Genomic DNA, 25,963 nt, shown 5'->3' on the forward strand with positions numbered 1-25,963 from the left:
AACTTCTGAGATCTTCATTTTCATCATTTGTAAAATGGGAAGAATAATACTTATACTTAAAGGAGTTTGACCTGTCCATCCATACAGGAAAGACTAAGTGGATGACAAATTTTTACTGACTGGATTTCAACATACAGTTAGATGGACACCTATAGAACTAGTACAACAACATGTATATATGAGATAGGCAGTACAGATGGATAATGAATTGGACCCAGAGTTAATTAGGAGGATGGTAGACTGGATTGTTTTAGAGAAATTACAAAGCTCTTTTACTGAAGCTTCCTGTGAAAACAAAAGCCCACCTTTTCAATACTAATATTTCACCATTGTTGCTGCCATAAAGCAACAAGATATGCAACACCTCTGACTCTAGAAAACTAAAAATAAATATCACTCAAAGATGGAGAGGTACACAGTGGATGTGAGAAGGCTAAAACATATAATCAACAAGGAACTCTAAAAAAAATGTGAACCAAAGCCACATTAAGGAATTGAAGAGAAGATGAGTTGGTTACATGGAAAGAGCAATGGATGACAGGTATACCACTCCATTCCCCAACAGCACAAAACAAGAAAGACCTGCACCACGTTGGGTGGACCCCTTGTGGTGAACTTTCGGGAGAGCATGGACAAGAGTCACAAAAGATGGACAGGAATGGATGCCTTAGCATCTATACCATTGGATAGAACTGAATTGAGGAGCTCATAGATCCATTTGAATAATATACTGCCTACTTCCCAAAATTGTGGGGAAAGAGCCCTGTAAACCCATGAAAACATGCATCGTTATGATTGTTGCATTATGATAGCATTGAGGATAATATCGGAAATCTTAACCTCCCATCTGGGATTTTCCTAGTTCTCAGTAAATCTTTCAAAAACAAGGAATTGTTTTTGAAATGAAACCTGAATTTACCCTATGATTGATTATAACAATATATAAATAATTAGCCTTTTCTCCTTGTGACATGTTGTCTTCTGGAATAAACAGTGTCCAGAAACGGCTTCTCAGTAATACCCAACAAACTAAAGATGGCACTAATTATTGGAGAGAATGAGTTTCAGAAATCTCAAAGTCCAAAAAATAATTCTTGGTTTCCTAATCTGTAAAATGAGAAGGCTAGACAAATAGTACTTATGGTCCCTTCTAGCTCTAAATCCTATGGTCCTATGAATTGGACCCTAACCAGATGCTGGTCTTTTCAGGTATACCTTGCCTTGGAAAGCTCACAGGGGATCCTATGAATTGCCCTTGATCTTCCATAATAATAATATTACTAGTAATGATAATAATAGCTAATATTTATGTAGTGCTTTTTACATTCCAGGCACTGGGCAAAGCACTTTCCAATCATTATCTCATTTGATCCTCACAACTCTGGGAGGTAGGTGCTATTATCATCCTCACTTTACACATAAAGAAACTGAGGCAAACAGGAATTGAGTGACTTTCCCAGGGTCACACAGCTAGTAAGTATCTGAGGCTGTATTTGAATTCTGGTCTTCCTGACTCCAGGCCTGGCACTATATCCAAGCACTATCTAGTCTTTGATCTTCTTTGCTCAAGGGGAATGATAATGATGACAGCAGTCATGTATCTTGTTCTCTATGTCTCTCAGAAAACCCACAATATTGAACAAAATCTCCAAAGTTTATCACTGAGACCACTTGATCCAACCTGTGTCTGTTCAAGAATCACCTCTAAGACATCCCCAACAAAGAATCATCCAGCCTCTGCTTAAAGACCTCTGCTGCAGGGAAATTCACTGCCTCCCAAGGCAGCCATTCCACTTTTGCATAACCTAAGTTTTTCCTTGCATTAAACCTAAATTTGACTCTTTGCAACTTCACCTATAGTTTCTAGTTCTTACCTCCAGAACCAAACAGAACAAGTCTAATAATCCCTCTTCTGGTGATGATGTTCAGTCATTTCAGTCGTGTCTGACTCTTTGTGACCCCATAAACCCTCTTTGACATAGCCCTTAAAATATTTTAAGATAGCTGTCACACTTACATGTACTGATGTATAGTGAAGGGAACAGAACCAGGAGAACATTGTACACAGTAGCGGCAACATTGTGCGATGATCAGCTATTATTGGCTTAACTCTTCTCAGCAATACAATGATCCAAGACAATTCCAAAAGACTTATGTGGCAAAATGCTTTCTATATCCAGAGAAAGAACTGAGGGCGTCTGAATACAGATCAAAGCCTACTATTTTCACTTTTTTGTTGTTTTTTGTTCACGGTTTTTTCCTTTTGTTCTGTTTCTTCTTTCATAAAATGACTAACGTAGAAATATGTTTTACATGATTGCACATGTATAACCTATATTAGATTGTTTACCATGCTGAGGAGAGGGAAGGGGAGGGAGAAAAATTTGGAACTCAAAATCTTTTTTAAAATGAATGTTAAAAATTGTCTTTACATGTAATTGGAAAAAATAAAAAACCATTAGATTTTTAAAAAATAAAATAAAATAACTATCATATCCCCTCTAAATCTTCTCCTGTGTAGACTAAACATCCCTAGTTCCTTCAGTCAATCATTACCTGGCATGGTCTGTAGTGACATCATCATCCAGATTACCCTTTTCTGGATACTTTCTAACTTGTCATTGTCCCTTCTAATAAATGGCCTCCAGAACTGGACACAATACTTCTTGAAGTAGTCGGACCAGGGCCAGCACGGCAGGACCAAGGATTATCACCTCCATCACTTTGGACACCATGTTTAAGTAAGCCTAAGCCTGAGTTAGCCTTTTAGCATTTTTGTCTGCTATTGCCAACTTTGTGATTCCTACTGGGTTTACTTACAGCTCACTCATGCTAAACTAGTACCTATTTCTTCTCATCACTGGGCTGAGACCCAGGAGACCTGAGTTAGAGTCCTAGCTCTGCCACTAACCAGCTGTAGGACCTTGGGCTAGTTGCTTAACCCCTACGAGCTTCAGTTTCTTCCTCAGAAAAATGAAGGTTTGGGTCTTAGCTGATTTCCTATTGCATGCCAGCTCTAAATCTGATAATGGTATTTACATGGAGGTCCATTACAGTAATGGGCATCATAGCATCATGGGTCAAGTGTGGGAGAGGGCCTCAGAAGCCTTCTAATCCCAGTCCTTTGTTTTACATATGAGAAAACCAAAAGTCAGGGAAGTCGAGTAAGTGGCCCAGTCACACAAGCCATAAGTATCCAAGGTAGGATTTTAACCAGGGTCCTATGACTGCAAAGCCAGTATTCCTTATGCTGAACCAAGCCCTATATATAGCTCTAATTCAGCTCATTCTGAGTCACATATTATGTGACAATTAGATGACAAAAACTCAACATAGTTTTGTGGAAGGATATATTAGCTCAGGAGCCAGGATTCTGGTTTCATCTCTGCCATTTATGAGCCAGGTAATTATGAGCAAGTCGCTTCCAGTCTCTGGGCCTCCACTTCCTTGTGCATAAAATAAGAAGGCTGAGCGGAATTATCTATAAGGGTCCTTCCAGATTTAACATTCTGTGAGTCCTTAATGCCCTGAATCAGGAGACAGGCCTTCTAGACTGTAGGTTTGATATTATGGTTCTAATTGTGTGACCTTTAGGCAAATCATTTGATTCACCTATGTCTCCATTTCCCTGTCTTTAAATGGAAATAATGCAACCTACACCCACTAGATTTCATGAGAATACAAAGAAAATAAGAGTATTTTTAGAATCTGTGAATTTGTCATAAACAAGCATGCCATCATCATGGCACTTGTATCAATTCCCCTAGCTAGAAGAAAAGAAGAAATACCTTCCAAATATGTTATAGTTTGCTCAAATCTGAATATATAGATGGAACTGTCAATTCCACACCAAAGTAGTGGGAGAAAACTTCATTTGGTGCAGCAAGGAATATATTTTTAGAGAAGTAGACTTTGTTTTGCTCTTCGGGGACTGATTGAAGGGTTGGTGTTTTGGTGGTAGTTGTATAAACAGTTATGTTGAGATTGGACATCATTGAAACAAAACAATCTTTCTCCAAGCTTTCATCAAGACTCAGATTTTTCCAGAAACTCAGCAGAAGGAAAAACCAAAATGGGTAAATCAAATCAAACAACAGAGGTTGCTATTTTAAAATACCCCCTTTTCCCTAGCAGTGCCAGATTTCAAACTATACTACAAAGCAATAACCATCAAAAATAATTTGGCACTATCTAAAAAAATATAAAACTTGATCAGTGGAACAGATTAGAAAAACAATATACAAAAGCAAACAAACATAATAACATAGTGTTTGACAAACCCAAACACCACAGCTACTGGGGTAAAGGGCCAGGGTTTGACAAAATCTTCCAGGAAACTAGAAAGCCACCTGGCAGAAATTGAGTTTAGACCAAAATCTCACACCATATATCACAATAAGCTCTAAGTGGGATGTATGACCTAGATATAAAATTTCATATCATAAACAAATTAAAGGAGTATAAGCAAATTAAAGAAGTGAGGAAGACAATACTTTTTGCAACTATAAGTAGAAGTATTGATGGTCAGACAAGTAATAAAGAGGATCACAGGAGATAAATGGGCCATGCTGATTATATAAAATTGTATAGTCTATACACAAGCAAAAGCCAATACAACTAAAATTAAAAGGAAAACAGTTAACTAGGGGAAAATATTTTCATCAAATTTCTCTGATAAATATCTCATATCCAAACTATGTAAGGAGTTGATTCAAATACATAAATAAGACAGCCATTCTCAATAGACAAATGATTAAAAGATATAGAATATCCTCAAAGTAATATATCCAAGCTCTTACATAAAAATATTCTCCAAATAACTAAAAAATAAAGAAATGCAAATTAAACACAACATTAAGGTTATAGGGAAAAACAACTTTGAAGGATTTAACAACTCTGATTAATGCATTGACTAACCACAACTCCAGAGGATCAATGATGAAGCATGTTATCTATCCTCTAACACAGTGGTGATATAGTCTGAATGAAGGATAAAACATCCATTTTGGGGCATGGCAAATGTGTAGGTTTGTTTTTCTGGATTGTGTTTATTTGTTATTAAGATTGTATTTTTGGGAGAGGGATTTGGTGGGAAGAGGGCAATATTGCCAAGAAGAAAAGGGGGCTCTTGAAGCATTTTTTAAATGCACAGAAAAGAAAAGAAGGAAGTTCAGAAGGAAACACAGATGAGCAGGACAACTTTGAAAGTAACCTTGAACTTAATAGACATTTTTAAAGCAAGATGAAAGCATTTTAAAAGCATTAAAAAGATTAAAAGAATACTAGAGACTTTAGATTTCACATGTACTCTTTTTTTCTATTTTATATTATATGTGATAAAGGGTTTTTTTGGTGCTCAATACATTTGGAACAATAAAAAAAATTTTAAAAGAAAAAACTCCCCTACCACCTCCAAAGAAACCACCATAGTTCATAGACTTGTGAAATCTTAGAAGTCATCAAATCCCACCCCCCACCCAATACAGGAATTCTCTCTATAACACCCTTGACAGGTGGTCAACCAGCCTCTGCATGAACATGCCTGGTTACAGGGAGCTCACCACCCAACAAAGCACCCTATTCCATTGATGATCGACAAGTCTGGCCTTTAGAAAGTTGGACTTTGTGATGATTTAAAATTTACCTCTGTAACTTTTACCAACCCAGATGTTTAAAGACAAGTCAGCAAGGCATAGTAGACATAAAACTGAGCTCAGAGGCCAGGAAGACCTATCTTCAAGTACTGTGTCTGACATATACTACTGGTTCTGTGTCCCTGGGCAATCACTTAACCTCTCAGTGCTATAAGCAATTATTTAAGAATACAAGTTGCAGGGAAGATGCCAAACTGCATTGGCAGAGAGAGTTGCCTCATCTGGGGGTTCCTTATGTCATTGATATCATAGATCCAGTCCCTATCTCTATCCTATCTCATCTGTTCCTCTTCCCTCCCCAGTTACTGTCAACCTTACCTCATAGGTCTTTGTAATAGCAAGCAGGGTGGGACTTTTTGCTGTTTTTTGTTCTGGAGTGCTTCTTAGCACCAAGGCAAACAAGTGCCTTTGAGTCTTGCCTTTGCTTCAATCAAGAGTCTTTGATGAGCTGCTTAAGTCATGGGAAGGCCTAGGTCACATGGGTTTGAGTCCCATGATTGTGATGCCCTCTGACCCTGAAGAAGTGTATATATACTCTGAGGTTAGCATTTTACTTGGGGCTTACTCACTGAAAGAGTGTTGGTGTGGAGACTCTGGGTAGCTGTTAAGGTCCCCCCCAGCTTTGAAAACCCAGATGTTGGTGCTTCTCTCTCTGGTAGCTACATATATATTGCTATAGACAAACAGTTAGAAGCCCTGTCTGCTGATTTGTGTTATTTGCTCTGTTTATATAATTTCTGCTTGTGTTTTCTCTGAAGTTCAGGGTGGTAACTTCTCCCCTGAAATAAGTAAATGATATATGTATGTTTAATTAGAGTGAGATTGTAAACCCCTTAAAATTGCTTTCCTTAGAAAAGCAGATCAAAGAACCTGTGCTAGCAGCCATCCTATGTTCTGGTGTTATTGGCCTTACACAGCCAAGGTAGCTGCAAGTAACATTGTTGTTATAGTCTTGCTTTGAAAACTCTTCACCATTTTAGTCCCCAAGACAAACTCTGATTTATCAATGTCCATCTTCAAGTATGGCATCTAGAACTGAAGACAATATTCAGGAGTGGTCTGACCATCCAAGAGTACAATGAGACTATCCTTGGTCTGTGCACTATAAGTGCTATTCAACTAAAGATTATATTAGCTTTAGGGATAGGTTTTTTACTTTTTTTAGCCTCAGAATGAGCTTGCTATCCATTGAAACTCCTAAGTCTTTTTTCATATGAATGTCTAATCCAATATCTTGTACTTGTTTTCTGATTTTTTTAAACATAAATTTAGGACTTTACATTCATCCTTATTAAATTTCATCATGTTTAAATCTAGCTCATTGTTCCAGCATGTAGAGAGATGCTTAGATTCTGACTCTGTAATCCAATGTATTTGCTGTCTTTCCCATGTTTTCGACGTCCTCATATTAGTAGCCAGAGGGCAGTTAGGTAGAACAGAGGATAGAGTGCCAGGTCTAGAGTCAGGAAGAACTGAGTTCAAATTCAGACTCATATATTTACTAGCTTTGTAACCCTGGGCAAGTCATTTAGACTCTGTTTGCTTCAGTTTCTCCATCTGTAAAATGGTACCTACCTGGTTGCTGTGAGGAACAAATGATCAAAATGGAAAGTGCTTAGCACACTGCCTGGCATATAGTGAGTACTATATAAAAGCTATCTATCATCATTATCATTATTATCATTATAATTAACCTTTCTTTTCATTTTTACTAGATTTTACAAACACTATGGTCACATTAGGTCAAGTGCCCTGTGTGCTATAAATGTGGAGGGTCACTGAGAGAGGAGATACCAGATGCAGAATGGGGCTTGAGCCACAAATTTACTATCTGTAATATTTTAAATAATATCATCCCCTAGATATTCTGACCCAGGCCAGTGTGGGTTTTAAACTTCTCAGCACTACTACTTGGGGCCACACAGACAAGTGAGATGCTTTCTTGTACATACTCCAGAGATTCTCAAGACCACTTAGCCGGTGATTTGAGTAGATGGCCACCCTAGTGTACTGATTATACATCGCTCCTTCTCTGGATAATTAATACAATGACATACTGTCATGTTACAGGTTTAAGGAGGGCATTCTACAAGCCAAAATTGGGCTGCTTACACTACAAAGTCAACACTCAGTCCTCCAAAAGTCACAGTTTGCACACAAAGGATTAAATGCAATTGGAGAAACAGGTACAGAAGAGAGAAGTGAATCACTTAAAGTCATATCACTGAGTAGTAGAACTAAGGCTTGGACCTGAATCTTCACGACTCTGTGACCTTCTCTTTTTCTAATACAATATGATTCCTTTTATCTGAATCACATATGAGAAGGCAGCACAGTTTATTGAAAAAGTTCTGGATGTGGAGTCAATAAGGCGGGCATTCAAATCCTATCTCCGACACTTATGTGTGATCCTGGGCATCCTTTATTCTCTCTGAATTTCAGGTGTTCATTTATGAAATGATGAGATTGGACTAAAGAACCTCTAAGGTCACTTCCAGCTCTAAATTTTTAATTCTCTGATCCAATATTCACATGGTCTAAATGCCTATGGTCATAAGATTTAGAGCTAAAGGGATATTAGATCATTTAATCACATACCTCTATTTTAAAGAAGGATTAAAAAAAAGGTCCAGACGGGGCAGGAACTTTCACAAGGTCATATAGGTAGCAAGCAATACAACAAGATTTTGAACTCGGGTCTTCAGACTCCAATTCCAGTGTTTTTTTCAACTGCCTTCCTCCACACTGCCCTTACTAACAATTCTTGGTATTATATGTTTAAGTTCCAGATGAATGATATAGAGTTGGTCCTACCCAAATTAAGCAACAAGAAAATAGAGATTTTTCTTTTCATTTTTAATAGAAGCTATAATAATTGCTTCCCAGAACTTTGTATATCCAAAAGAATATAGATAGCTCCTCTTTTAGAGAATTAGACTGAATGAAAATTCAATGTACTGGCTTTAGAGTCAGAGTTCCTATATGTGAACCTACGTAAATTATTTAACCTCCCATGGCCTAAATTTTCTTATCTGTAAAGTGAGGGGGTTGGACCTTATCTCTAAGGTCCCTTCTATCTCTACATCTATGAGGTTATGGAAGAGGATGTCTCCAACACTTGGAGTCTGATAAAGAGCCTATCCTAAAAAGGCTTCTATCCTGGAAAAAAATGTTACTTGTCTCTGCCACTAACTAACTCCATGGCCTTAGGCAAGTTGTTTCTATAGTCCAGCCCAAAGTTTCCTCCTCAATAAAACAATAAAGATGGACCATTTCTAAAATAATTTTAAGTGCTAGAAGCCACCTTAAGGGAAAGGAGGGGAAGGGAGGGAGAAACCTTCCATAAACTGTAATTACTTTTGCCTTAGAACTGGAAAGAGGAGAGGTTAATTCTTGGGAGACAGGAAGTAAAGAAGACTAAGAAATCCTCAAGAGAGATCACCAGGATTTAGAGGCCTCTAACCGTGGTTCCAAAAGTGAGGTCACCTGGAGCTTTGGATGAAAAAGCAATATTGCCAAAAGACCAGAAAAAGGAAAGCCCTTGGCTAGCTTAGTAAAGAAAGATTAAGACAAAGATGGAAGGTTGCTGAAGTTTCAAAAAGTTGAGGACAAACAAAGGAGACTCAATGAGGGAAACTCAAGGCTCCTAATGGTGACTACAGGACTCTTTCCACCCCCCAGTGCCTTAAGTTCCTCCATGTCAGCTTGTTAACACTACACTGCCCTCTTCAGCACCACAGATTTCACTCTTAGAGCCAAATAAGAATTACAATGATTCCGTCTCCTCCTTGTTTTCATAAAAGTTCCTTTCCTGCTCCAAACTATGGCTTGAAAGGTTTGCTCAATATGACAGAATCTCCTAATATGAGCTTTGACTGGGTACCTCTTTCTTTGATAAAACTAAAACTACAATGCCACTTTTGATCTGCCCCAAATGCCTAAGAAAATGTTTGCTTGATTGAAACGAAGACAAAACTGTAACTAGGTCATTTTGTTCCAACTATTTTGTAATTATGTCAAGGCCCCTCTGTTAGGCAGGAAAGAATGGAGGTGGGACACCTCTCCGTGTCAGGAAGATGACCCCCTGGACAACAGGGTGATGCTTCAGAGGAGTCCACCACAGAGTAGTGGGTGAAGGGGAAGCGGGGAGGGTGGGAGGAGTAGCTCATCCCAGACTGCCATCTAGTAGCTTCCAATTTTGAGTAATCATTTTTGCTTACAGTCTTGATCTAGAAGCTAAAGAGTCAGTAAGGCCTCAGCTTAAGTCTCTTAAAGACTGGACCTGACTGTTAATCTCTCAGTGCCTCCAAGCAACTCTTTAAGATCTGGGGTTGCAGAGTATTTAGGATATGCATAAGTGAGGGGAACTCTCCCACTGACATTTCCCCACCAGATTTATCCACAGATTTGGTCCCCCACCCTCCCCTGCCCAAAATTGTCATGAACTAGGTGCTTCGTTCTATTGTTTCTCTACTTCAGAAGGACTACAAGACTGTCAGTGCCTGTAAAATTCTGGTCCTCCCCTCAAATCACCCCCATAACCTGTTATATAATGCTGGCACATAGTAAGCACCTAGTAAATACATGTTGACTAAGTGAAGGGAATCAGATTTGGCTTCTTTTGTTTCATAGTAATAACTTCTAACCAAATGTGCCTTTTCCCAGAGCCAGGGTTTTTTTTTTGTTTCAGGGTGGGAAAAATAAAAGAAATAATATTATTTTATGATCCCATGAGATATTTAAACTTACTTCAATATTACTCCCTCCTCTAGTAGACAGTCTTCAAGACTTTCCTCAGACAAAAAAAAATTTTCATAATTTTGCAGCCAATCTGGTAATGATCCTCTCTTATTTAGGTAGGCTAGTCCTCAGACCACAGACGCAGCCTGTCAACAAGCCCACACTTGAAGCCTTTCCAACTTGGCAGGACTTTCTAGAGAGTGAGTTTTGCTGGCATAGCCTTCAAGAACCCAGGGTCACCTCTATCCAAGAGGGTTTAGTGGAGGACTGGACTTATGCCATAGAAAAACTTCCATCTGCCTAAAGATGTGTTGTTGCAAATCAGAAAAGAATTAAATTCAGCTCAACTGCAAGGCCTGGAACTCAGCAGGTGCTTTGCTCCTAGGAAGCAGGACTGGAGTGTTGTCCCTCTTCCCCACCCCCCCAAAAAAATAAAAAACAACACAAAGAAGGGAGAAGGCAGACAGGTAGCATTTTGTTTCTTCCTTTTTTTCTTTCTGAAGTTCTCTCTCAGGTGTTTTGCTATGAGAAGGAAATAAGGCGATGCAGCTGGCTACCCTTTCATAAATGAAGTGGAGGGCACAGCAGGGGTTTTGCTGAAAATACAGGGGCTTAGAAACCTGGAAAAGCAGCACTCACAGTAATTCACAGTCATTTCCTATGAGTTTGCATCCTTCACTCAGGAGACAGGACTTAGTCTCCAGCTGCAGACGACACTTTAGAAATGAGTGATGGAAGGGGGTGGGGGAGGAAAGAGTTACTCCCTTTTTGTACTTGTGGGGCTGCCCTGCTACAGACTATTCATTTATTCAACAATCAACAGAGAGAATCATTGCAAATCTTGGTTGACAGGAAAGGTGAAACTACAATGCTGATTAGGACAATGTCACAGTACAGCCTGACATGAAGGAATCTTATGTACGGTGGTGGGAAAAGAGACTAAGATTCAAGATACCTGGTTTTTATTAGTCCACTAACTCACCATTTTTTTTTCAGCACCATGGCCAGCAGAAGAGGCCGAGGCAGAGTGGCTAAGTAGTGTGTAACAAGTTCAGTCAGCACCATGGCTAAGTAAAGCAAGGGAGACAGACTGGGCTATCTGTACCAACCTTTTTTTATATCCTCAACCCAGCACAATGCCTGGAACATAGAAAATGCTTAATAAATGCTTGTTATTGACTGACTGACCCAAGGAAAGTCTCAATGAACCAATATTGTCTGTAGTGCAGAGAGATTAAATAAGAGGATAAAAATTTGTCCCAGTCTCAGTCACCAAATCAGAAATTGATTTAGCCTTCTCACTAAATTATCCAAAAGTTGAACAAGGTTGGATAGGGAAATAAAGAATATCATTCCTGCATTTGTATAGCATTCTTTGGTTTACAGAGGACTTTCACGCATATATTATCTGATTGGAGGTAGGCAGGACATGAATTTTTAACCCTATTTTATAGTGATGCTAAGATCCTACCTATATGACTAGAAGGATCATATATGACAGTAGATTAGTCATCTTTGATCAAGAGATATTCATAGAACTAGAGACCTCAGAAAGGGTGTGCAGAAGTCAAAAGATCCATTCCTCTGTTCTAAACCATGTAGACTATGGGACCTTGGCCACGTGTGACCTTAGGCATACCACAACTTCTCTGAGCCTCAGTTTTATAATCTGTGAAACAGGGATAATACAAATGAGATTGTTATGAGAAGAACACTCTGGAAATCTTAAAACATCAAAAAAGATAGGTATTAATAATTGTGATTATTCATAATAATAATGACTTCTTGGAAAGAAATCTTTACTCAATAACCTGACTCTATTTTTTCACAATCAAGATAACCCTGACACCCTGCCTCCTCTTTACCTTGGCCATCATGTACTATAATGCACCTGGAGCATAGAACCAAAGCAGCTCACATTTTAAGTGACAGTGTCAGATCAAAATAATAAATTCATTTTAAAAGGTATCCAAAACTGAGTTGCAGTCTTCCTAATGTGCATGTCACTATTTTGCCTAGAAACTTTTAATGGCTCCTTATTGCTTACAGAATGTTTTCTCGTTTATCAAAGCTATTCCTTGTTAGCACAGAGTCAGTTAAGATGACTCAGAGAGCAAGAATGAGAGTAACCTCTAGTTGACAAAAACTTCTAGGAAAAATGGAAATGGGGGAGGGGAGGGTGGGGAGGGAAAGAGTTAATTTGGAACTCAAAATTAAAAAAAAAACCAATGTTAAAAATTTTACACATAATAGGAAAATAATAAAATATTTTAAAATAAAAGACTATATAAGTAGAAAAAAAAGAACAAGAATATCAAGGTCAAATCAGGATCATTAGTAGCTGATACCTGCAGCATAATGTTGTACAAAGCATGCTGGATTTGGCATCTAAGGAAATGGGTTCAAATTTTGGCTCTGCTATCTACTTGGACAAGTCACTTTATGTACTTGGGTCTTAGTTTCCCCCTTTTATAAAATGAGGATGTTAGATTAGACAATCTCCAAGGTCCTATTGAGTTCTAATAGTCCATAATTCACTCTATGTTCTTCTATGATTGCAGATTTGTAACCACTTTGAATGAAATGAAATTAAGAAAATGAACCAAGAACCATCTGGAATAGAAGGAAAATAACTTCCCAAAGCTAGCCTATGAAATAGCTCCTGAGGGGAAACGGAGAAACAACCTGCATATTAGGCAAAGCACACCAATGGGAGTTCTTTATAATAAATATAATAACACCACCTCATACCTCTATAACACTTTTAACTTTTCAATGTGCTTCCATCTCTGTCTCTATTATTTTAATCTTTAAAGAAAAAAAAACCTGTGAAGAAGATCAGACAAGTATTATCTGCATCTCCAGCTGCCTGCTAGGCATCTCCATCTGGAGGTCCTGCCGGCACCTCTAACTCAATATGTCCAAGATGGAACTCCTCATCTTCCTGCCTGAAACCTGCCCCTCCTCTCTATTTCCTTGTATTGGTGGATGGCAACCAGCATCCTCCCTCAGTTACCCAGACTTAAAACCCCACCTTCCACATCTAGTCAGTTGTCAAGTATTGTCAGTTCCACCTCCACAAACTTGCTGCTATCTGCCCCCTCCTCTCCACTTCTGTTGCCTCCAACTCCAATTTAGGCTTTTAAACAACTTTCACCTGGTCAATTGGAATGGCTTCCTAATTGTTCTCCCTGCCTCCAGTCTCTGGATGCTTAAATCCACACTCCTTGTGGGCAGCTAGGTGGCACAAGGGATCTAGTGCTAGAACTGGAGTCCTGAAGGCCTGAGCTCAAATCTAGTTTTGGGCACTTTCTAGCTGTGTAGCCATGAGCAAGTCACTTAACTCCTACCTACCTCAGTTTCCTCATCTGTAAAATTTGGATGACAATAGCACCTACCCCACAGAGTTGTTGTGAAGATCAAATGAGATATTATTTGTAAAGTACTTTGCAAAACTTAAAGGTGCTACATAAAATGCTAGCTATTGTTAAATCTATAATTGTCCTAAAGCACAAATCAGACCACGCCTCTCCTCTCCCCAAAAACCTTTGCCAACTGCCTACTGTCTATAGGATAAAATACACACTCTTTAGCCTGGCATTTAAGGCATTTCAAAAACATTTATCCAGCCTAACCAAGAGCTTAACACTGAAGACAAAGCATTGGAGTTGGAGTCAAGGTGGCCTGAGTTTAAATCTTCCCTCGGATTGGATCATGACCCTGTGCAAGTCACTTAACCTCTCAGGCTTAATTTCCTCCACTGTAAAAATGGAGGTGTTAATAGCACCTGCCTCACAGAATTGTTGTAAGGAGCACATAAAATAATGTTATGTTTTGTAAACTTTAAAAGGAACCCTATAAATATTAGCTTTTATTATTATCGCCTTTCTAGTGCTTTTCATAGACTCTAAATTCCAGTCAAACTGGCTGCTTCCCTACCGTCCACCTCACAATATTTATTTTATTACCTTTCTTCCCCTTTTCTCTTACCTTTGAAGACATGTCCCTCTCCTCCTCACCAAGCCTGAACCTTCTACCTAGGCTACCAATCTAATTTCTTCCCCTAAGACCTTGCTCTATCAATTATTTCCACCTCTCTTGAATCTTCAGTCTCTCCTTTTCCACTGGCTCCTTTATTTTCAGCCACAAATGTGTTCTGGTTTTCCCTAACCTAAAAATAAACAAATAAAAATCCTCACACTACCATCCTTTTCTTCACTTCTCTGCCAAACTCCTAGAAAATGGTCTCTCTCTATTCTTGCTCCCTCATCCCCTACTTACTTCTCAACCCCTTAAAAACTGGTTTTCCCCTCCCTCACCACCATTTAATAGAAGCTGCTCTCAAAGGTCACCTCTGACCTCTTAATCCAATGGCATTTTCTTAGTGCTTATCCTTCTGTTGGACTTCTCTATTTGCTATGTCGCCGGTTCTTTAAACTCATGGTCACCAAAACTGAACTCATAATCTTCCCTGCCCCTCTTCCCAAAACAGGCGGACTTCCCTATTTTAGGTAATTCTCTACATACTACAAACCACAATCATCTATGGCCTCTCCCTCTCTTTTTTTCCAAATATACAATTGACTACCTTCCTGCAAGTTCCGTCTGTATCTGTCCCCTCCTTGGCATTCATCCTGCCAGTACTTTAAATCTTTCCTAGGTTATTGCGATAGCTTCCTTACTGATTTTCCTTTTTCTCTTTTCTGCTCCTACATACCACTACCAGATTAATCTTTCTGCTTTTGTTATTCCTTACCTAAAAACCTTTAGGATCTCCCTACTGCCTCCTAAATAAGATTTTGTACAAAGCCTGGTATTCATGACCTTCTAAAATCTGGTGTCACCCCAATTTTCCAGCTTTATTTCATTATTTTCCTCTACATACTCTATGTTCCAGTCAAAACTGAATGACTCTGCCACCGCCCTTCACTCTGAACACCCTAAGCCTTCCCCTACTTCCATGCTTTTACCTATTCTATGCTAGGAATGCCTCTCCCTCTTTGCTGTTGGCTTCCTACCTATCCTTTAAAGCCCAGATCAAATACCACTTTCTCCAGGACCTCTTCCCTGGTCCATCCAGGTGATCTCACATAACACTTTGTTTTTCAACCTCAGGTGCTGGGGCAGCTGGATAGGATAACCGGTAGAGCACTGAGCCTGGTGTCAAGAAGACCTCACCCTCCACATCTAATCAGTTGCCAAGGATTCAAATCCAACTGCAGACATTTATTAAATGTATGACCCTGGGCAAGTTACTTAACCACTGTTTGCCTTAGTTTCCTCATCTGCAAAATAGGGATAATAACAGTACCTACCTCTCAATGTTGATGTGAGGATCAATTGAGGTAATAATTAGCAATGAGGTGCCTAACAATAGCACCTGACACATTTCTGTTGTGGTTCAGTTGTTTTCAGTTATGATCTTTTCATGACCCCATTTGGGGTTTTCTTGGCAAAGATGCTTCCGTGGTTTGCCATTTCCTTCTCCAACTGATTGACAGATGAGGAAACTGAGGCAAACAGGGTTAAGCGACTTGCCCAGGGTCACATAGCTAGTAAAGGTCTGAGACCAGATTTGAACTCAGGAAAATGATGATCAGTGATATCCTATTCCACATATGCATATGCTGCCCTTCCCACAATATCGAGACCTGCACCAGAGACAGCAAACCCTTGGTTTCTTTCCCACTGTGGATATCTGCACTAGCCCCAATAGCTTTATAAGGCCTATGTACACAGAGAGGTTTATCTTCAGAGAGGCTGACCATCAGGCAATGAATTTTTTGGCCACAGCGACTTGTGAGTCTTCCAACAAATACTGTGATCCAGGCCAGTAGAGATAATACCCTTACCCATGAAATTACAGAACTTTGAAGTATTGGATAAACAGTGCTGTACATACACTCCTGGGTGGTATAAGCACTTGCAGAGTGCAGGTCCTTACATTTCCATATAAGGGAAAGTACTTTGTAAAAAAGATAACTTTATATTTTCAAAGCACCAGTGAGGTGCCAAGTAGCATACTGAACCCTGAATAAATCACTATCTGATTGTCAAGATTAACCCATAGAAAAGTACTTGATAAGGCAGAAATCAGGGTGGGGAGAGAGGTAGAATAGGGTAGGTAGGATAAGCTAAGTGGAAGATTTCAGCAGGACAGAAAGGCTAGAAATGTATAGTCTTTTTTATTGTTGTTGTTCAGTCTTTTCAATTGTGCCATTTGGGGTTTTCTTGACAGAGATACTGGAGTGGTTCTCCTTTTCCTTCTCCAGCTCATTTTGAAGATAAGGAAACTGAGACAAACAGGAACTTGCCCAGGGCCACATAGCTAGTAAGTATCTGAGGTCAAATTTGAACTCAGGCCCTCCTGACTCCAGGGCTGGCACTCTATTCACTATGCCATTTAGTCTTTCTACATTTGTTTTAATTGTCTTCCAAGATATTACAGCCTCATAGAGGAAGTTTGTCTTGAAGGAGAGTTTGAAAGGTTTGGAGGGGTCAGGGTGGTATAGCTGATTGGGAGTTAGGGGCTCTGGGTTCTAGTTCTGCTACCACTAGCCATTTAAGTGGTAGCAATGGGCAATGTTGTCCCCTCAATTTCCTCCTCTGTAAAATGAGTGATGCTGCTTCCAGGTAGCATGGTGGCTCAGCAGATAGAGTGCCGAGCCTGGAGTCAAGAAGACCTAAGTTCAAATCTGGCCTCAGATACTTACTAGCTATGTGACCCTTGGCAAGTCACTTAACCCTATTTGCCTCAGTTTCCTCATCTGTAAAATGAGCTGGAGAAGGAAATGACAAACCACTTCAGTATCTTTGCCAAAAAAAAACTAAATGGGGTCACAAAGAGTCAGACACGACTGAAATGACTGAACAATAACAATATATGGTCCATTTATCCAAGTCTATGCGAATTTACCATCTATTCCTTTCCTTTCCCTTTTCTTCCTTTCCCTTCCCACTTTGATTTCTCCTACTCTCTCCCCCTTCTCTCCCTACTACCTTTAGGATTGAGTGCTAGACCTGCATCAGTGTCTAAATGTCTGGAATTTACCTTTTTCTCCTGAAGGACCAACTCTCCCAGGTCGGCCTGGTGACCCTTTCTCTCCCTTTTCTCCAGCATCCCCTGTGGAAGAAATTCACAAACATTTAGGGAGTACCTCTAGCAAGCATGGTAAGGATCCTACAACCACTGACTGCTAGGATCCCCCACCCTCTGGCATAGGCACTCCCAAAAGGATAGACAAATGTGCAAAAGGAGGTGTCAAGGCCCTAGCTATCACTGACCTAAACATTTTGAACCTTTGGGTTCAAAAAAATCAATTGCACAAGTACATGATAAAAGAGGCATAACTACAGTTTATGTCCAAAAGACCTGAGAGTCTACAAATTCAGTATCAACCAAAAAAAAAAAGCTAATGCAATCTTCAGTTGCACCAAGAGGGACATTGTGTTCAGAACAAGGAAGGTGATAGTCCTACCATTCTTTGGCTTCCTCAGACCATTTCTTGAGTGCTCTATTCAGATTTATACACCATCTGGGGTAACAAACAAATAGAAGAAAGGACCACTAACCCATACATAAGGATTCCTACTGTTACAGTTTGGGGTGCTGGAAACCCTGAAAGGTAAGACTATAGGGCAAATGTGCCTGGAAAGAATTTGAGCACTCAAGCCATCTTTCAGTCAAAGTATCAAGGTTTATTGTAAGGCCAATAGAAACAAGCATGGTTCCTAGTGAACCTGCAAATTTGATGATTGGATAGATACTTATATACAAAAAAGGAAAAAAGTTCAGTGAAAAGATCTTGATGCGATTAAGCAGTGGTAAATAGCCTGGGGTGGGCCAGGTGCAGACAATGAAAGGAGTTAAATGTTTGGAGAGCCACAGTGAAAGGGCTGTTAAAAGGATTATTGAGTATCTAGGTGGGCTGAGAAGGGCCAGATGCCTCAGGCAAAACACCAGTGATCTGCTGTGTGGAAAAGTTCAGGGACTGAGCTGCTTTCAAAGACATGGTCTTTTCCTTTTAGGGGTCCAGGTTCCATCACCCCATTAGAAGGGGATTCCAGTGAATGCTCCTGTGGATGAAGAAAGATGTTCTATGAAGGGAGGTGGGGACCTTGTGAGGGGTGTGGTCTGGGAGGTTTGATACTTGAAAAGACCATGAATACTACCTACAGAAGAGAGAGTTGACACTGCTAGGGGTAATTGGAACCTAGAAGAGCAGGAAGGCTTGGTTGTAGGGAGGAGATTTTTAGGCAAATGGGGAGAAAGGGGTAACCAAGAAAGCATAAAATAATAGTGGGCTGCTGCATAATCAAGGACATGGAACAGTGTCCTCTCTGACACCCTCGATAATTGACTTTGTTATGCTCTAAATCACTATTGATTAGAGAAATGCAAATCAAAACAACTCTGAGGTACCACAGTACACCTATCAGATTGGCTAACATGACAAAACGGAAAAATTATAAATGCTGGAGAAGATGTGGGAAAATTGGAACACTAATTGTTGGTGGAGTTGTGAACTGATTCAACCATTCTGGTGAGCAATTCGGAACTATGCCCAAAGGGCTATAAAAATGTGCATACCCTTTGACCTAGCAATACCACTTCTAGGGCTGTATCCCAAAGAGATCATAAAAATGGGAAAAGGACCCATATGTACAAACATATTTATAGTAGCTCTTTTTGTGGTGGCCAAAACTGGAAATTGAAGGGATGCCCCATCAATTGGGGAATGGACAAACAAGTTGTGGTATATGAATATAATGGAATACTATTGTGCTATAAGAAATGAGCAGGTGGACTTCAGAAAAACCTGGAAAGACTTATATGAACTGATGCTGAGTGAAGTGAGCAGAGCCAGGAGAACATTGTACACAGTAACACCCACATTGTGCAATGACTGACTTTGATAGACTTAGCTCTTCTCAGCAATGCAATGATCTAACACAACTCCAAAAGACTCATGATGGAAAATGCCATCCACATCCAGAGAAAAAAATATGGAGTCTGAATGCAAATAAAAACATATTATTTGCTCTCTTTTTTTGTTTCGTTTTGTTTTTTCTTTCTCCTGGTTCCTCCCATTCATTCTAATTCTTCTATACAACATGACTAATGTAAATATGACTATGTTTAATAAGAATGTATATGTAGAGCCTATACTGGATTGTGCACTGTCTTGGGGAGGGGGAAAAGGAAGGGAGGCAGAGAAAATTTAAAACTTATGGAAGCGAATGTTAAAAACTAAAAATAAATAAATTTTTTTTTTTTAAAAAGGGTTTGTGAGGGAAAGTGAGGCACAATGGAAAAGGGGAATCCTCCATGCAAGCTTCTACCAAGCAATGGCAGAATCTGCCTAAGGGGAGAGCCCAGGATGGACACCTCACAAGTTTTGATTCTGTGAGGAATACAGTGAATAGAGAAAGACTCCATAATTATAAGTGTCAAAAACCAAAGAATGCAGGTCTAGACTAGATAGAAAGAATGGATAATGAAGAGAATGAGAGAAACCCTCTTGAGAAGGGGTTACAAAAATGAAATTTAAGGAACTAATGAATGGGAATAGTTGAAGGGGAGGAGAGGAAGGGAGAATTTACTTGACTGAGAGGAAAGCCCTTCTGAGCTGAAACTAATCTACAGTAAGGGACAAATAGAAGTAGCTGAGCTTAATCACCACCACCATCACTACTACAAATAAATAGGGGATAGGAACTGTAGCTGTGATCTCCTTAGTATAGGAAACTCCCAGATGAGGAAAGTCCCTCTAACAATTCAGGTCAGTAGGTTCTCTACAATTCATAGTCATAGAGAGTCACCTAGAACACTAAGAGGACAAGTGATTTGCCTACAGTCACATATAAATATATAATACAAGTTAGAATATAAGTACATAAGAGAAGGACAGAGTGCTATGAGGTTAGATAAGGGAATGGCCAAGATCAGAGAAGCCTCCCTGGAGGAGGAGGCATTTATATTAGGACTTATAGGATAAGTGGAATTGGGCAGGAGATGGTCATAATCTTGGCTTGAAGTAAAATATGGAAGCATAAAATTATAAACCACATTTGAGGTCAAATGAATAACCAAATTTGACATAGAATACATGATAGGGAATAGTTATAAAAGACACCTGGAAAAAAGTAAATTGGAGCCAGACTACAAAGAGCCTTGAATGTCAAAATATGTAAATTGGTTTTCTGGCCACATTAAAACCCTACTCCAATAACTCTCTGTGGCACAAAGTTAACTCTGGGTTCTTGAGGGCTATGCCATAAGCTCTGGCTTTGGGAACCTCCCAAGCTAGAAAGGCTTTGGGAACAGGCCTGGCAACTGATTGTTTGCCTGCTGTTCAAGGACGAGTCTAATTAAGTTTGGAGAGGCTCATGGCCAGGTTGTGCACAGGGGGATGAATCTCATCAGCCATCATAATTCATAAAGACTGTTAACCCAGTAGTGGAGGGTTTTTCATCTGCCTCAGTGAAGAAAGTACCCACCCTGACGAAATAAAAAACCTATATGAATTTTAGTATGGAATAATATATGGGCTATTTATTTGCAAGCCAAGAAGGTGATGCAATGGAAAGCTGCAAGACTCATCCCCCAGCTGAATGAATTTGAGACTTTCCGCATCAGTTTATTCCTCTCTACTTTGCAGCTTAGTTATAAATATTGCACAAAGTCAACCCTGTCATTCTGTGGCAGGGGTTGGGAGAGGACTAGAGAAGAACATAGCATTCCTCCCCTCTGCCCAGTGATGCTTTGCTGATTGCTGGAGGGGGAGGGGAGGTAGTTAGGGACACCATCGTTTACAGTTTTACTACTGTCCAGCAGGTTTTCTTTCCCTTGCTCCAATTTAAATATCAAGGTGTTCCATATTCCCAATGTAATACCACATTTGCTTCTGGTTTCCCAGTAGCCCCCTCCACATTCACTAGTAAATGCCTCTAAGTTGAAATAAGAACAGTATAATGTTTGTAATCAAGGTAAATGAAATCAGGGAAATGAATTAATATATTGGGTCCACCTGTTCCTCCTGGCAGACTAAGACATGATAATTTTAAAGGCTCCTATAAATATACTAATGAACTCAACTCAGATTTTTTCCCTATTGGTAGTGACAAAGTTAAGTTTGCCTGAAGAAACAAGGCTGCTAAGTAATTCTGTGTATGTGAAGAATAGGAATTAGACGCAGATAAAGCCAACTCAATGCGGAGAGTAACTCAGATGAATGAGCTTGAAATTCAGTTGAAATTCTCTATTGCAGGATGGCAGGTGGATATTTTGTGCCATTTAGGACCTCTGAATACTGCTCAGAAAAGATGCATAAGCCTATCTGGAAAGTTGAATCATGTGCAAAATGCTTTTTATTGGCCAATTCAACAAGTGCTTGTTAAGTACCTACTATGTGCTAGGCTTTGCTGTAGGCACTAGGTAGACAAAAACAAAAAAAAAAATGAAACAGTCCCTGAGTTCAAATGTTGCCTCTAATTCTTACTACCTATGTGAACCTGAGCCAGTCATTTAATTCTCTGAACCTCAGCTTCCTCACCAGTAAAATGAGAACAAAAATACCTTCAATACTCGTTGTGCCAACCGAATGAAGTAATGAATAGAAAGCACTTCCACAAACCTTACATGCTATATAAATGTCAGGAAACATAATTATTACTATTATTATTATTGAGTCCCTGGGAAGGATCTCATGCACTGGGCTGGGCTGCAAGCTGCCAGAAATCTTAGGCACAGAATATACCAAAAGGCTTGCCGTTTAATGTTAGAGTCAGAAACAGCCTGCTCTCCTTGACGACGCCTTCAGAGGCTTCCCCATTCTTTTATACGTGCCTGTGTCACATCAGAAAGAAATGATATAGACCCTTCTATACGTCTTACTTAACACGCACCAGGCTGACATTAACTAGCAATGAATTTGTCCACTTGCAGATGCCCACATCCTGGAAGTGCTTTCCTGCCTTGCCATATTGTTCCTTTTTCCAAATCCTCCATATGCTGAATGCCCTGAACATATGAAGTCATTTGCCACATGACGGTGGCAAAATGCTTGAGTGCAGCATCCTACTGTATTGTATATTCTACTGTTCACTGAGGTCTGAAAGCAGCTGAATATTAAACTTTTCCATCTTTTGCTCCCAAAAACCAATCACTTATAGTATTCCCTTACTTGTCTAGTTAATCTCTATTATTTTTTCTGATCCCAGATTTGGGGTTTGTTTATTTTCCAGCTCAATCGCAAATACTGAGAACTTCTCACTGGCTTTGGACAAAATGTTTCTGATAACCCCATACAAGTATCTCAGTAAAACCCCAAGCTTCAGAACAATGATTGACCAAGAAATCCCTGGGGGAGAGAGTGGGGAGAGATATGAGGATATGAGTCTGCACTCTTCCCTTTTAAAAGCCATTCTTAATCCAGTAAATTAATGATGAGCTGCTTGCCACATTATGTTTGGGAACCTCAGTTTACCTCAGGGTACAGTCCTAAGCCATCAATTTTTACCCTCTAAATAGGAGACCCAAGATTCCATATCCCAGTTTGGTCAAAGGTCTCCCTCAGTTTCTTCCTTTCACCAGGCAATCACAAAGACTGATAGTTTCTTTCTCTTTCATTGCTGAGTTGATAGAAATAATGGCACTGTTTTTCTTAAGTGAAGAATCAGCACCAAAAGTTGATACTCTCCTCCTTGGCTCTTCAAAGTCTTGTTGAACCGTCTGAATCAAAAACCTGGCCTAGATGATATTGCAATAAATAAGGGCAGTGTCTCTGTAAGTTCATGGGGACTATTGGACACAAGAAAATTGGATTACATGGCTGATATGGAATAGTCTAAACTACGGATGAATCCTTACCTCATGTCATTCACACAAACACTTAAGGACCTGCTATGCTTAAGACTGATTCTGGGTGCCAATGTAGATATGAAGAAAAAGGAAACATAATTCCTGCCCTCAGAGAGTTCTTGATCTAATAAGAGAGATTGGATTAAGTATATGAAATAGAAAATGACATGTGATAAGCGGGAAGCAAAATGGCTAAGTGAAAAGAGTCCTGGATATGGAGTCAGAGGACCTGAATTCAAATGCTAGCTTTGCCAGTTACTACCTGTGTCATTTTAGGAAAGTCATTTAACCTTCTTAGGTCTCAGTTTCCTCTCATGTAAAATTGGAAGATCAGACTAAATGACCTCTAAGATCTCTTTCAGTTCCAAAACTATGAACCTTTGATCCTACGTACTATGTGGCCAGTAAAAATAATAAATGCTGTGAGGTAGCCATGGAAGGAGTATTTGTGCCAGACCTAGAATTGGATGTCAAGAGGCAGAGAAAGTGAGGGGGAGGAGAAGAGCAAACAGAAGGCTGAAGGCACTAGGGAACACTCTGATTTCCTAGATGAGAGTGGGAAGCAGAGCCAACAAAGGAGCCAGAGGAGTGGTCTGGTTCTCTTCCTACATCCCTTTATTGTGCAGTATCACAGATCCCAGGCAGGGAGAGAGTTTCAAGAAGGATGGAGAGGTTGATAGTATTGAATGCTATAGAGAAGACAAGGAGGATGAGGACCAAGAAAAGTAATGGAAAAGATGAGCTAAGAGTCTGAGATTTGTTCACATGACCCTTCAGAAAGGCATTTCATGATCTCCATTACATATTAGTCTCCCTGAAGAAACCATGAATGATAGAAAATGAGAGCCCCCTTTCATGGATTCTTAATCTGTCTGATTACCTTGGAAATGGCAATGGAAAACTAATAAAGCCAAAGAGGCACGTGTTATTTATATACTACAATGACATGTTATCAATTCCATTAGAATAATCAGTATGCTTAAAATTTAAAAACTAGCACTGATCCACAAGCCAAACATCACAAAGAAATGGGGTTGGACCTAAAACAAAAGACTACAAGGAGATAAGATTTTAGATCTCCATTGAAAATGTAATTCTATCATACTGTTAGTATTCATAGATTTAAGAGCTGGAAGTCCCATTAAAGATTACCTAATCCAAGAGTTCTTAATTTTTTGTGTGTGACATGAAACCTTTTGATGAAGTCTGGTGAAGCATATGGCCCCCTTCTCAAAATAATGTTTTTAGATGCAAAAAAAAAAAAAAGAAAATACATAGAATTACAAAGAAAATTAATTATATTGAAATAATTATCAAAATGTTCTAAAAAAAACAAGTTCACAGACCCCAAGTTAAGAACCCCTGAATTCTAGTCTAATGGCCTCATTTTATAAATGAAAAACTGGTAAAGTGATTTTCCAAAGGTTGCAAAGCTAGTTAGGAGCAATCAGGAGTCAAACCCCAGTCCTACAGATCCAAATCTAAGTTTATTCACACTACAACACACTGAATCACCTTTAAGATAGACACTTCATAAATCTTTGTTGGTAGATGTTCTCTGAGAGTTGTTATGGCTGAAAATTAATTTGTTTTCTAGAAAACCCTCTTGTGGTGACGCTCTTTAAATTTAGTCAAACGAATGAACAAAAAATCATTGATTAAGGGTTCACTATGTGCCAGGCACTGTGCCAGATATTAGGAACGCAAACACAAAAGAGAAAGAACGTGCCCTCATGGAGTTATATTTGTCCTTGGTTAGCTGGGCCTGTCCTTGTACGACAGACCCTGAATTTAGATTTCTAAACCTAGAACATTTCTATCTTGGTAGAACCTGTTACTGTGCTTATGCTTCTTTGGCATCTAGGGTCACTTCTAGTCTATGATGAAGCATCAAATGAGGAATTAAATGGAAGAATCTGTTTTCATTTGAATAAAAATGTTAAGGGAGAAAGGGACGTACAGGTATGATTTATTCCAGTCCTTGCCAGGGATGAGCCACTCCCACCAATTCATTCAGTGATAGCCCTACACACTGAGAGCCTGGGGGAAGCTCACTTTATCTGCTCAGTGCCCAGAGCTCTGCAGATACCAGGTGCCTGGCTCCAGATATTGGTGGTGGCTTGAGGCCTACTTGAAAAGAAATCTCCAAGACAACTGCCCAGGCAGAGGGTGAATCAAAGAGAAAGAAGGGACTGCTATGTTACCTTTGAGGCCTGGGACAAGAATCTGGACAGAGCAGGCCTCTTCTGCAAGATGTTGAGGCGATCCAGATCTTAGCAAGGACAGGAAGACCAGGCTAATTAGAGTCCCCAGGAAAACCAGATCTCTCTTCATAATGAGTATTTGCAGGTCATTGACTCCTAAATAAAAGAATGGATAAACAGTTATGAGAAGTCTTTAAAAGAAAAAAGAGAGGGGGAAATGGAAAAAAAAAAAAAGAAAAAACCAAACAACTCTTTCCTTGCTTGTACTTTGGGCCAGAAGTTCTTCAGATGAAAGCCATCCTAATTGGTAGTGGATATCTGTGACTGTCTACCATGGGTCTTATTGCTCTTATCACTTATTTGGTCTCTGTATGGTTCAGTGGAAGGATGGACTTGGGAAGCAGTCTGCTACGGAGTGGGGATCAGGGTACAGTTAGCAGGAAAGAGGAATTTAAATTCCTTCTCTGACAGCTGCTAGCTTTGTGATCACATACAATACACTT

At 39.5% G+C, this 25,963-nt stretch overlaps 1 protein-coding gene across 2 annotated transcripts in view; it reads right to left on the reverse strand.

Annotated features, from left to right (window-relative positions):
- Positions 1 to 25,963, reverse strand: part of COLEC11 (collectin subfamily member 11) — a 68,266-nt gene that overhangs the window by 33,717 nt on the left and 8,586 nt on the right. For both annotated transcript variants that reach the window (XM_036753053.1, XM_036753052.1), the window contains exons 2-3: positions 25,461 to 25,616; positions 17,446 to 17,517 (exon numbers count right to left, since the gene is read on the reverse strand). In XM_036753053.1, the coding sequence (XP_036608948.1) occupies positions 17,446 to 17,517; positions 25,461 to 25,590 (202 nt within the window). In that variant the 5' untranslated portion in view covers positions 25,591 to 25,616. The remainder of the gene's footprint in view (positions 1 to 17,445; positions 17,518 to 25,460; positions 25,617 to 25,963) is intronic.

Source organism: Trichosurus vulpecula, chromosome 3 (assembly GCF_011100635.1).
Source record: "Trichosurus vulpecula isolate mTriVul1 chromosome 3, mTriVul1.pri, whole genome shotgun sequence".
Classification (NCBI taxonomy): domain Eukaryota; kingdom Metazoa; phylum Chordata; class Mammalia; order Diprotodontia; family Phalangeridae; genus Trichosurus; species Trichosurus vulpecula.